The sequence below is a fragment of the Engystomops pustulosus genome, chromosome 2 (assembly GCF_040894005.1).
Source record: "Engystomops pustulosus chromosome 2, aEngPut4.maternal, whole genome shotgun sequence".
Lineage (NCBI taxonomy): Eukaryota > Metazoa > Chordata > Amphibia > Anura > Leptodactylidae > Engystomops > Engystomops pustulosus.
In genome coordinates this window covers 53,268,640-53,281,089 of record NC_092412.1, presented here as the reverse complement: position 1 = coordinate 53,281,089, position 12,450 = coordinate 53,268,640, and the positions used below count along the sequence as shown (strand labels likewise).

The 12,450-nt window shown below is 39.8% G+C and overlaps 1 protein-coding gene across 2 annotated transcripts in view; it reads left to right on the top strand.

Moving 5' to 3' along the window:
• Nucleotides 1-12,450, top strand: part of MAP3K12 (mitogen-activated protein kinase kinase kinase 12) — a 90,644-nt gene that overhangs the window by 66,799 nt on the left and 11,395 nt on the right. For both annotated transcript variants that reach the window (XM_072134629.1, XM_072134630.1), the window contains exons 6-13: nucleotides 2,517-2,675; nucleotides 4,096-4,204; nucleotides 5,665-5,774; nucleotides 6,398-6,514; nucleotides 7,005-7,130; nucleotides 7,210-7,642; nucleotides 11,018-11,088; nucleotides 11,758-12,031. In XM_072134629.1, the coding sequence (XP_071990730.1) occupies nucleotides 2,517-2,675; nucleotides 4,096-4,204; nucleotides 5,665-5,774; nucleotides 6,398-6,514; nucleotides 7,005-7,130; nucleotides 7,210-7,642; nucleotides 11,018-11,088; nucleotides 11,758-12,031 (1,399 nt within the window). The remainder of the gene's footprint in view (nucleotides 1-2,516; nucleotides 2,676-4,095; nucleotides 4,205-5,664; nucleotides 5,775-6,397; nucleotides 6,515-7,004; nucleotides 7,131-7,209; nucleotides 7,643-11,017; nucleotides 11,089-11,757; nucleotides 12,032-12,450) is intronic.

Genomic DNA, 12,450 nt, shown 5'->3' with positions numbered 1-12,450 from the left:
GAATATTTTGTAGCTGGAGGGGCCATCAACATATGGATGAAGATGTGTTGAATTGTATGGAGTTAAATGAACTATATCTTATCCCACAGAAATCATATATATATATATATATATATATATACACAATATATGTTACAGCAAATGTATGAAGCACAGGGCAGCTTAGACACAAAAGCTTAGCTCTCTTTATAGTAGCAACTTATATCATTTTCTGCAGCTGTATCTTTACAAATATTATAAAACTACATGTACTGGCATTCTGAAAGATGATGCATGTGGAACACATTTTATGGAATATGCATATAATTATCGATTATGGTATGTTAGTCTATCTGTAGGTCTATACATCAGATACAATCATGGCCTGCAGTGAGACTTTGTGCGGTATATAAAGCTTGCAGCACCATCTACAGGACATTAGATAGTACTGCAGATTCATTTAAAAAATTGTTTACCAATGAATACATTTAAAAAAAAAAACATTGATTTGAAGACAATTAATAATGAATACTTAGTAAATTAATTCCAATATATAGTGCTATATTAAGCACTCAAGATTTTTTTCAGTTTTATGACATAACCAGCACTGTGGACACAATAGAAATTGTAGTACAATGTATTTCATGACATGGACTTTTGTCAATCTTCCTTTTCAAATGGTATTATTGTTATCTGCATAAAGAAATATTTGCAGACGCTGAATCGTTGCATCCCTTCATCTTTGCCTGCATTTGGGTTAGAGGTTATGGGTAACACTAAAAGCAAGTAATAAATCCATAAAGCAGCTGCCTCTTCTCTGTCCCTGGGAGACCTGTCCTACTGACCCTGCACAAGAGAGAAGAGAATCATTGAGCGCAGATCCTTTGTTTCTCTAATGGATTGTATGTCACACAAAGTCACTCAAAGCGCTCTGCAAAGATTTTCCCTGTAGCTTCTCCGCTGGTGAGATCATAAATGATAATCTATTTCACAACCTTGACTTATTGAACCACTTTCTCCTACAAGTTCTTACAAGGGCTAACAGATGTAGAGAGGATGAACCACTGGCTGTCTATAGGACTGGAAATGAATGTACCTTTGTTAATTATATTAACCAATAATTTTATGTCCGGTATTATTCCTTCTATTGGGATATATATAGTATATTTATGGAAATTAGTAAATCACGTGATCTTCAACCATAGATTAAATATAGAAGTGCAAACCGCTTTATAGAACATTCAAATTCCTTTGGCACTCATGAGAAATTTTTGTCTCTGGAAACTTGATACAACATTCTAAGCCAGACAATACAACATAACATAGGAATCTCAAATGTTTTCCTTGAACCCATCAAAGGGCGACACATCATCTTCAGCCAAAGGCTAGACACACACATGTGGATGACTTCTTACATAGCTGTCTTTCTGGCTGACATGTATTTTATTTAGCTAATAAGATCTTCTTGGGTTTTCATCCAAATATGAAGGAAACATAGGACATTGTCATTTAAGAAAGACAAAAGATTGTCATGTGCCAGATACTACAGTTCTCCATAACAGAGGACAAAGCACAAAAGCTTCTCTGTCCTAATGGTGGGCAGAGGAGTCAGAGTATAGGGGCATTCTTCTCTGATGCTGAAGAAGGCAGCTGTGTCATGTGTGTTTGTCTGGGGTCTTCACAGCAGACATACAAGGAGAGTAAGATGAGCTTTACACATTAACCAAACTGACACTGATGTCCTTTGTCTAGGATGTTATTGTATCTTTTCTTAGAACTTGCCATTATTCTGATATGTCTCCTGTAAATGTATGAACTAAGTGACAACTGGCTGCCTCTTACCATCCCTCATGTGCAAGAGATGTGTCTCTATTAGCAAAGATTGTACAATATCAGAATGTGTATCCTGACCTCCAAGAACTTTATTTAATTCATAAAATGAACACAGAGTTCTAAGAAAAGCTACTGCCCGATTGATCTTATAGGAATGCAGGAATTAACCAATATTAATGGGAACAGATTATGGGGCTTATTTACTAAGGGTCCGCGGATCGCATTTCCGTTGGACTTCCCGACATTTTTTGGGATTTGTGCCTCTGTGATAGGTATTTAACAATGGATTGTGGCGCATGCAATCAAATTTTGGCATGGCGCCGGCTTTCATGCGACAGAAAACGGGGGTCGGGCCATCGGACAATCCAACTGATTCGGACTGAGTGCGGGATTTAAGATTCAATTTGTGTCGCAAGACAATGCACTTACATACACCAGGAAGAAGAAGGTGAACTCTGGCGGACCTGAGCGGGGAAGCGACACATGAAGCATATTGGGAGCACGATCTTAGTGAATCACAGCAGATGTGCATTCCGGTTGGACAATGCAGTTTTGGGGATCGGGCAGGACAGATAATTAAATGTGCCCCTATAAGGCTTAAGATTCAGTATTCTAAAAATTATTACTGTGCTTTATATTAAAAATTGACATGTTTGGTATTGATGTGTACTGATCAGTTGTGTTTTTCTGTGATTTACTTTTAGGTCTTTTGGAGTGGTGCTTTGGGAACTTCTGACTGGAGAGATACCCTATAAAGACGTGGATTCTTCAGCTATAATATGGGGTGTTGGCAGCAATAGTCTGCATCTTCCAGTACCATCTAGTTGTCCTGATGGATTTAAGCTCCTTCTACGACAATGCTGGTTAGTGCTGAATATTAAAACTTACTATTATTTATATTTTATAGGAGCCAATTTAGGAATCATTATACTAGATTGACAGATGTGTGTCATATTATATTTCCCCTGCAGCTGATCATCCTTGAAACTGTATTTTAAGTGGAATTATTTCTGTTGAGACAACCCTTTTAATAGTGAAACTATGGTTTTTACTAGCATATGAATAATACCTCCTGTATATAATGTGAAGGAACATTATTATCATCTTTTCACATGGAGAGAATTCCATGCCACAAATAAAACATTATTCCATATCCAAGGACATTAATTGTTACCCAGGGGCATTAATTAAGCTTTCTGCATTCATAACAATTACTACAATGCCCACAAGCGGAATTAAGATTATCTGGGTAGCGGCCTTTATATGTTAGGTCTATTTATTCATCTAGATCTCCGAGGATATTGTTTTTCAGATCTACTTTTCAGTATATTTGGATTCAATATTACCATAAATTGATAATAAATATACAATATATTATACGAATAAATTTCTAAATTTATTGTGGTGAATTAAAGGGGTTGGCCACTTTACCTTATTTTTTTTTGTAATTTGTGTGTAAGTGTGGGGGCAGGATATTAAAGGGGTTTTCCCATAAAGACAAGTTAGGCTCTATCCACAGGACAGGGCCTAACTTGCTGAGACCCCCCGCAGATTGTGAAAATGAGGGGTGCAACCAATCTCTATGGAGCTGACGGAGATCGGTGAGCGTGGCGCTCAGCAATTTCCGTCAGCTCCATAGAGATTAAAAGAGCAGAACGGTCATGCGCGTCCGTCTGCTACATTAGTCTTAGGAGCGATGAGAGGTCCGTCGGACCACTTGTTTTCACGGTCTGCGGGGGTTTCAGCATTGAGACCCCCACTGATCAGCAAGTTAGGCTCTATCCATTGAGTAGGGCCTAACTTGTCTCGTGGGAAAACCCCTTTAAGTTATTTACCAATATAAATCTAGTAATAGTTCTCCATTGCTTACTTGATATGTAAAGTGAAGCCTCCTGTCTTCTACCTCATCAGCCAGACATTCCTGACCATAAAATGGCCGCAGATGGAGGGTCATGTGATCTAATCTGTCCATGAGCAACCACCTTGCCAGGACCTTATGATAGCATTCATGAATATAAGACTAAGGTTCTGGCTTGGCGATTGTTCATGGACAGATAGAGATCACATGACCCTCCATCTGCGGCCATTTTATGGACAGGAATGTCTGTCTGATGAGGTAAAAGACAGAAGGCTTCACTTTACATATGAAAAAAGCGATCAGAACTTTTAATTGATAAATTACCTAATATCATGTCCCCCAAACTTACACACACACACATTTCAAAAAAACTGTGGTAAAGTGGCGAACCCCTTTAATGCTCAACTTTCTTATGACTTTCTCAGGAACAGCAAACCAAGGAATCGACCTTCCTTTAGGCAAATTCTGCTTCACCTTGATATTGCCTCTGCTGATGTGTTATCCACCCCACAAGAAACTTACTTCCAGTCTCAGGTAAGTAAATAGTTGGTCCAGAATACACAATACATACATTGTTAATGTGATCATACACATAAGATTATTATCAGTGGAACCTGCTGTTTTTAGTAGAAGGGACCAACCATGTGTATGACAAATTCTGAAAAACCCCAGAATTTACACTACTTGAGTATATTACTCTCCACAGAGGTCTCTACTTTAAATTTGCCACCATAATGGTTTTCACTTTGAATAAGTATAAGTATACTAGGCACTGTAAAATGTTTTCAATTGGAACACCCTAAAAGGTCTATTTTTGTCTTTTAGCCACTATTTTTGTCTTTGCTAAATATTGTATGCATTTTTTTCTTATAAATCTAGAGGTAAACATTTTATAACGTGCATCTGAAGATCTGGAGACCAACCATTACTAGTAATTGGACCTGGATAAGAAAGCCCTTAAAAAATCTCCTAGTCCTCTGTTCTCCAATTAGATCCTGAGACCCATTTTTACAGAGGTGACTTCCTAGTTTCATTCGAATATTTATATAAGGTAATACTGGTGGTCTTCACAAATACTAACCTGGGTCTTAACATAGATATAGGCTCAGTTCTTTACAGAATTTACTAATCACGCCCATAATCAATCTTAATTTACTTACAATTTGTGTATTGAAATGGGCTGGTATTGGGTCACCTAAAAATTGTAGATACCGTAGCGATAGGTCAAATAAAGGAGGCCACGGTCATACTCTCTGGTTGCTAATTGCGGACAGGGCTCTGCCAACTTGGGATGGCCAATGATGGCGTAGATTTACTTCAATAGTATTTCATTATTTGCCATCATCGTTGGTCAGAGCTGTGGTCTTAGTTACAACCGAAGTGACCACAGCCATACACTTAATCAGTGTCTTAAAGGAAAACCAAAAATACCTTGAGAATGCTGTTGCTACACTGATGCAGAAACATATCTTGTTTAATCCCTGAGCTGGTGATAGTTTTGCTGAAAAAAACAATTATAAAATGATAATAATGAGGCTCTGTCAGTTTTGTGCGCTTCTTCTCTTACATTATGAATGCACTGCTCCAGAGAATGATGTAATCATTGCGTTGGACCTGACAGGCAGAAGTAATCAATCGCTGCACCATCCCCCAGCTGCTGTGTACGAGTGATCCAGCTCAGGTTGATTAGTCCTATCTGGACAGTTCTGGAAGCTCCATGTGTAATGTATGTATCAACAGCAGGCTGAATGGAATCCAGATTTTCCAAGGTCCTGAATGTTATAATAGTTTTTACAGCAAAACCACTCACCTCAGGTATTAAACAAGATATGTTTCTGCATCAGGGTAGCTACAGCATTCTCAAGGTATGTTTGATTCATAATGCATCAAATCAAATGGTAGATTTGCTTTAAGGTGCGGAAATTCAAATTTATTAATTGGGATAACAATTTATACCATGATCATTTCAATTATTTGTTCTGCTGTTATCTCAGGCTGAGTGGCGGGATGAAGTGCGGCTTCATTTTGAGAAAATAAAGTCAGAAGGAACCTGTTTACAACGTTTAGAAGAGGAGCTGATATCAAGACGCCGTGAAGAGCTTCGGTGAGAAAGCAGAATTTTAAATTTATTTGGGGACAAACCACTTGACACTAGGGTCTAGAAGATGCGTCCTAAAATAAAAAATATTTTCATAAATATGATGGGGCAAACAGCACTTTCAAAAACTTCCATCATTGTTTTGAGGCATCTGATCCCTCTAAGACTAATAGAAATTACAAGATGTATATCCTTCACATGACCATGAGTGCTGTGAAAATTGTGGGCCCCCTGGTAGACTAATTTGTATTTATGGTTCGATCACATATGGTACCAAAACAAAAATTCTTGGAAATGGATGATCCCTTTAGTTGGCTTTCATCTTCAAGGCTCCTGGAAGAGCCTTGTCAGATGTGTGAGGAGTGCTAGGATTCAGGTTCCTCACCTTATTATGTAAAGGGTAGTATCAAACTTGACAGGTGACTTGGGTGGCTATGGGCCCTGTAAGTGCCTTAAGTCCATAAAAGCCCAATCTGACCAGAAGTCCTGGGGAACAGACCATGCAAGTCTTAAGGGAAAAATTAGGAAACAATTGGAGTAAAATTTTAGGATAAATTTTAAAGATATTCATAAAATAGTTTTCTTTATTGGATAAACAACTGGAATTTACTTTTTTACTTTCTTCACAGACATGCCTTGGATATTCGGGAACACTATGAACGCAAGTTACAGAGAGCTAATACATTGTATGTGGAACTGAATTCACTCATGCTGCAGTTGGAGTTGAAGGAGAGGGAGTTGCTAAGGTGAGTAAGAAATATATTTGACTAGGGCAGTGGTGGCGAACCTAGGGCACGGGTGCCAGAGGTGGCACATAGAGCCCTCTCTTTGGGCACCCAGGCCATCATCCAGCACAAAGGTCACCATTCAGGACTCAAGACCTGAATCAAGGAGGTGTGGACATAGCTTGATTATCATTGTAGCCTCTTCTCTGGACCTGTGATTCATCCGGTAAAGGGGACTTTAGAGCGAAACTACAATAATAATACAAATTTCTCCTTCTTTCTTCTCTATTGGTGTCCTCAGGGGGCCAATACGTTTGAAACCTGTTACTTTTAATTGGCCTTTGTGAAAAATATATGGCTTTTGCTTGTAGTTTCAGCACTCGGTCCCTAAAAGGTTCGTCATCACTGGACTAGGGGGTAACTTAGAGTATTTACAGAGATAGATTTCTATTCTTGAACATTGGTATTTATTTTATCTGAAATAGCAATCTAAGTTTTTGTTCATTTGCAGGAGAGAACAGGTCATTGATAAGAAATATCCTACCTTTTTGCGTCAGCAACCTCGGCCATCAAGCACTGTGGAAAAACTCATTAAAAAGCGAAATGTGCCACAGAAACTATCTCCACATGGAAAGAGGTAAAATGTACAAAGTGTCTTAAAAATGCACCTGTTTTACATTTTATGTTTATCTCATACATGGTTTCTTTTATTACAGACCAGACATCTTGAAATCTGAAGCCCTCCTACCTAAAGGCGACTCTGTCTTATCTCCATCAACTCCAACTGGCTGCCAGAAATTACCTCCATCTCCAGGACGAGGACGGCGGGGAAAGCCACGTTATCGAAAAGCAAAAGACATGGTCAATTTGAGGGCAGCTGTGACTCCCGAGCCTACTCCTCAGAGTCAACCACCTCCACGTGACCCACATCCCCTATCTTCCTCCAGTCCAGACCTGCTTTGCACCCCGCTGGAGGCAGAAGCTCGTAGAGAGAGCCAAAGTGCTGAATGCTCCCCAGTCCGTTCATTACCTGGACCTCCAAGCCCAGAATCCCCATCAGGGAGGGCAACTGGTAGCAGATCAGCTAGAGGGGGGCAACACTTGACACCAGCAGCGATGCTATACAGAGCAGCGGTAACCAGAAGCCAGGTAAGACGTTAGATACTATAAAAAAGCAAATGTATTAAATACATTCCTTATCTAGTTAGAATTATCTGGAGAATTGATATTTTAAAAGGAACCTTGAAGGGAACCTGTCATATTGAAAATTTAGTCCAATCTGCAGGCAGGTTATAGTGCAGAAAATACATAGTAAACTAATGGTGACCTTTGTGCTGGATGATGGCCTGGGTGCCCAAAGAGAGGGCTCTAAGTGCCACCTCTGGCACCCGTGCCCTAGGTTCGCCACCACTGCCCTAGTCAAATATATTTCTTACTCACCTTAGCAACTCCCTCTCCTTCAACTCCAGCTGCAGCATCAGTGAATTCAGTTCCACATACAATGTACAGGCGGTCCCCTACTTAAGGACACCCGACTTACAGACAACCCATAGTTACAGACGGACCCCTCTGCCCACTGTAACCTCTGGTGAAGCTCTCTGGATGCTTTACTATAGTCCCAGACTGCAATGATCAGCTGTAAGGTGTCTGTAATGATGATTTATTGATAATCCTTGGTCCAATTACAGCAAAAATTTTGAAACTCCAATTATCACTGGGACAAAAGAAAAAAAATTGTCTAGAACTTCAATTATAAAATATACAGTTTCGACTTACATACAAATTCAACTTAAGAACAAACCTCCAGACCCTATCTTGTATGTAACCCGGGGACTGCCTGTATTAGCTCTCTGTAACTTGCGTTCATAGTGTTCCCGAATATCCAAGGCATGTCTGTGAAGAAAGTAAAAAAGTAAATTCCAGTTGTTTATCCAATAAAGAAAGCTATTTTATGAATATCTTTAAAATTTATCCTAAAATTTTACTCCAATTGTTTCCTAATTTTTCCCTTAAGACTTGCATGGTCTGTTCCCCAGGACTTCTGGTCAGATTGGGCTGTTATGGGCTTAAGGCACTTCTGGCCCCAAATAATATATAGAGCACCCCCCTTAGTATAAAATGATTCTGGCCCCATATAATATATACAGCACACCCCCAGTATAAAATGATTCTGGCCCTATAAAATATATACTGCACCCCCCAGTATAAAATGATTCTGGACCCATATAATATATACAGCACCCCAACCCCCCCCCCAGTATAAAATGATTCAGTCGCCATATAATATATACAGCACCCCCCAGTATAAAACAATTCTGGCCCCATATAATATATGCAGCACCCCCCTCCCCCCAGTATTAAACGATTCTGGCCACATATAAATAATATAAATATATACAGAAACCTCTCCACCCATACCCCATTATATCAGTATTCACCCCTTATTAGCCACATTTAATTAATAAGAGTACATGAAAAATAATAAAACTTATACTCCCCTCGCGGCAGGGTGCTCCCACAGCATGCTGCTCGGTCTTCTCATCATCTGCCGCCTGTGTTGCTGCATAGAACGGAGCGACGCCAGCAGCCAGATAGGCGGTGTGTCGCTCCGCATATAAATCACGCCTGTGTCTTAAAGAGACAGGCGAGATTTATTAAGCTGGGGGGCGATTCGGGCGTCAACGGGCTCCCAAATCGCAAATTTCGCCGCTCTGTAAAGGGTTCTACATTCTGCCGCCTGAGGCAAGATTTTCATCTTGCCTCACAGCAGATTTGGCCCTGCTGCCCATAGGACACTGTGTACAATCTACTCAGTTCCTTCTGCTCTATAACATGCTGCCTGCAAATAAGACACTGTACAATTTGTTCAGTTCCTTCTGCTTATAACATGCTGTCTGCAGATAGGACACTATGTACAATCTAATCAGTTGCTTCTGCACTATAAGATGCTGCCTGCAGATAGGACACTATGGAGAATGCACTCGGTTCTTTCTGCCCTATAACATGATGCCTGGTTATAGTATGCTTAGTATGTTTGCAGAATAGACTACATGTTGAACAATTTCTCTTAATATTATATATGTAATTAATGAAAGAAAACAGAAGGGACACAAAACAGAAATCAATGTTTTGTGAAGCAAGGTACATCATACTCTTAAGCCAAATGCAGTAACACAGAAACAACAGTATACAAAATTATTAAATTTTAACTATCCAAAATTGATTTACTACCTATTTTGGAAGGTACTGTGTATAAAAGTGTTTGGATTTGTTTTCAATTACCTTAAAGGCTTCTATAAAACCAATTGAGGGGGAATTTATTAGTCTTAAAATTACCCCCGCCAGTGGTCCTGTGCCCATATTCATTAAGAGGCACACAAAAGAGAGTGTTGGGAAACTAGAAGTGCAAAAAAGGGGTTCAAAGGCTGTTCCCAAATTGAGCTACAAAGAATAAAAAAGGCATGAGTGTCAGAAAATAAGCAAAATTGTGGAATCGACACTTGTCGCTTTATTTCATGCAGCCTGAAATAAAGCTGTTTAAAAATGTACTTTGTTTAGGATCATCTAGGTACTTATAGGCCCCAATACATCTCAATATTGCATAGTACTCTGGATAGACTATAGAGAGAAAAAACATTTTTATATGTAGTATAAAAGTGTATGTATTAAAAATATGTATTATAAGAAGTTATACAACTTTCCAATAAACTTTCTATATCAATTTTTCACAGTTTTCTAGATCTTTGCTTGCTATCACTATATAGAAAGCTTCTACATTTACTAGAGTATTCTGTCTATGGTCACACAGGTGCAAGGCTCGTTAAAACACGCAGTTCTGATTAGTCTCTATGACAACGAGCCGTGCACCTGTGTGACCATGGTCAGATTTCTGTACACTGGGAGTAAAAGTAGAAGCTTTGTATAGAATGACAGCAAGCAGAGATCTATAAAACTGTGAGGAATTAGTACAGAACGCATATTGGAAAATTGTGTTTTGTGCACATGATTCCTTGTTTATTGCCCGTCTGAAATTGGCCGGTGAAATAGAAATTGACTGACAAGGACGGACAGGGATAGGACCTGCAATATAATTTGTGGTGCAGGCAGTTGGCATAAGCACATAGAAAGTAAAATCAGCCATGTGTTAGCAGCAATAAAAAGCGTCTCTCACTTGGCCCCATTACACGATCCTGTGCATGAGACCTTATGATAAAGAATTTGGATCCAGAGAAGGGAAAGAAAAACTTCTAAAATCTTAAAGTATATTATATTCCAACATTTTTTGCCAAGCATAATCCATAGAAGTTGTATGTATGATAGAATAATGGGGCAGATTTATCAAGTGTCTGAAAGTCAGAATATTTCCAATTGCCCATGGCAACCAATCACAGCTCAGCTTTAAAATATTCATGAGCACTGGTGAAATGAAAGCTGAGCTGTGATTGGTTGCCATGGGCAACTGGAAATATTCTGACTTTCAGACTGCTTGATAAATCTGACCCAATATGTCTATTTGTCCCTTAGAAACGAGGTGTATCATCAGAGGAGGAAGAAGGAGAAGTGGATAGTGAACTAGAGCTGGAGAGGAGACAAAGGTACATTTTTACTTTTCCATAGACTGAAGGTGAAATGCATTGGTGATCTGCGTCCCTCATTCTGGTTTTTAGTAGTGACCCCACTTAATGGGGGTCATTTACTAAGGGCCCGATTCGCGTTTTCCCGACGCGTTACCCGAATATTTCCGATTTGCGCCGTTTTTCCCTGTATTGCCCCGGGATTTAGGCGCACGTGATCGGATTTTGGCGCATCGGCGCTGGCATGCACGCGACGGAAATCGGGGGCGTGGCCGAATGAAAACCCGACAGATTCAGAAAACCCGCCGTATTTAAAAAACAAAAAGTGTCGCGGAGCTTGCACTTACCTTCACCAGGAATAGGCCGGTGTACTTGAGTGCATTTCAGCGGACTTCAGCGCAGCAGCGCCACCTGGTGGATGTCGGAGGAACTACCTTAGTGAATCCCGGCCGGACCCGAATCCACCGCAGAGAACGCGCCGCTGGATCGCGAATGGACCGGGTAAGTAAATCTGCCCCTATGTGTCAAGCTGGTGGATGAGAACTATTTTATATTTTTTTATTAATTATTCCTGGTGAAAAATAGATGGGGGCAATAATGGAACATGATACTAATAAAAATAATAATAAGAAGCTTCACTTTCACATATATATGAGACAGTTAATGATTGGACGTTGTGTTCTTGTGCAGGTGGCAAGCAGAGATGTCTCAACATCAGTCCCCAAGCTCTGAAAACTTGTCAGATGGCGAAGAAGGGAACACCACAGATCTGTCCCACAGTGTCACCCCAGATGTGCTCAGCACCAATACAGATGAGCGACCTGATGAACGCTCTGAAGATCTTGTTTCTCAAAGCTCAGAACCTCCACTGGATCTTTTGACCCAGTCTGACGGTCTGTCAGAGAAAGAGGCTGTTGTCCAGAAAGTGAAATCTCAGCTCAGCAATGAGCAGACTGCAGGAGAGGTGAGACCCCAGTATGCTTTCACATATACATTTTTTCTTACAATTCTGTTTTTATTATTTTGGAAAATAAAACACAAAGAATATACAATACAGTGTGTGTAACAGGCTCAACATAAAGTGATATTACAATGGGTCAACTCCTGCTTTCACATATACATTAATATATAGTCAGTCCTTATAGGGAAGTACACAACCACCTTCTACCTTCTTCTTCTGAGGGTATAGCCACTGGAAAAAAACTTATGCACATTTAAAGATTTGCACTGTAAAATGATTTTGCATTAATATTTACTGATTATGTCTTTAAAGGGAACCTGGCAGCAGAAACTGACCCAATATAAAACTGGCAGTATGTTATTTATCATATGCCCGTGCTTGGCTGCAAGGCTGATACCAATTGGCCCAAAGCAGAGAAAAAT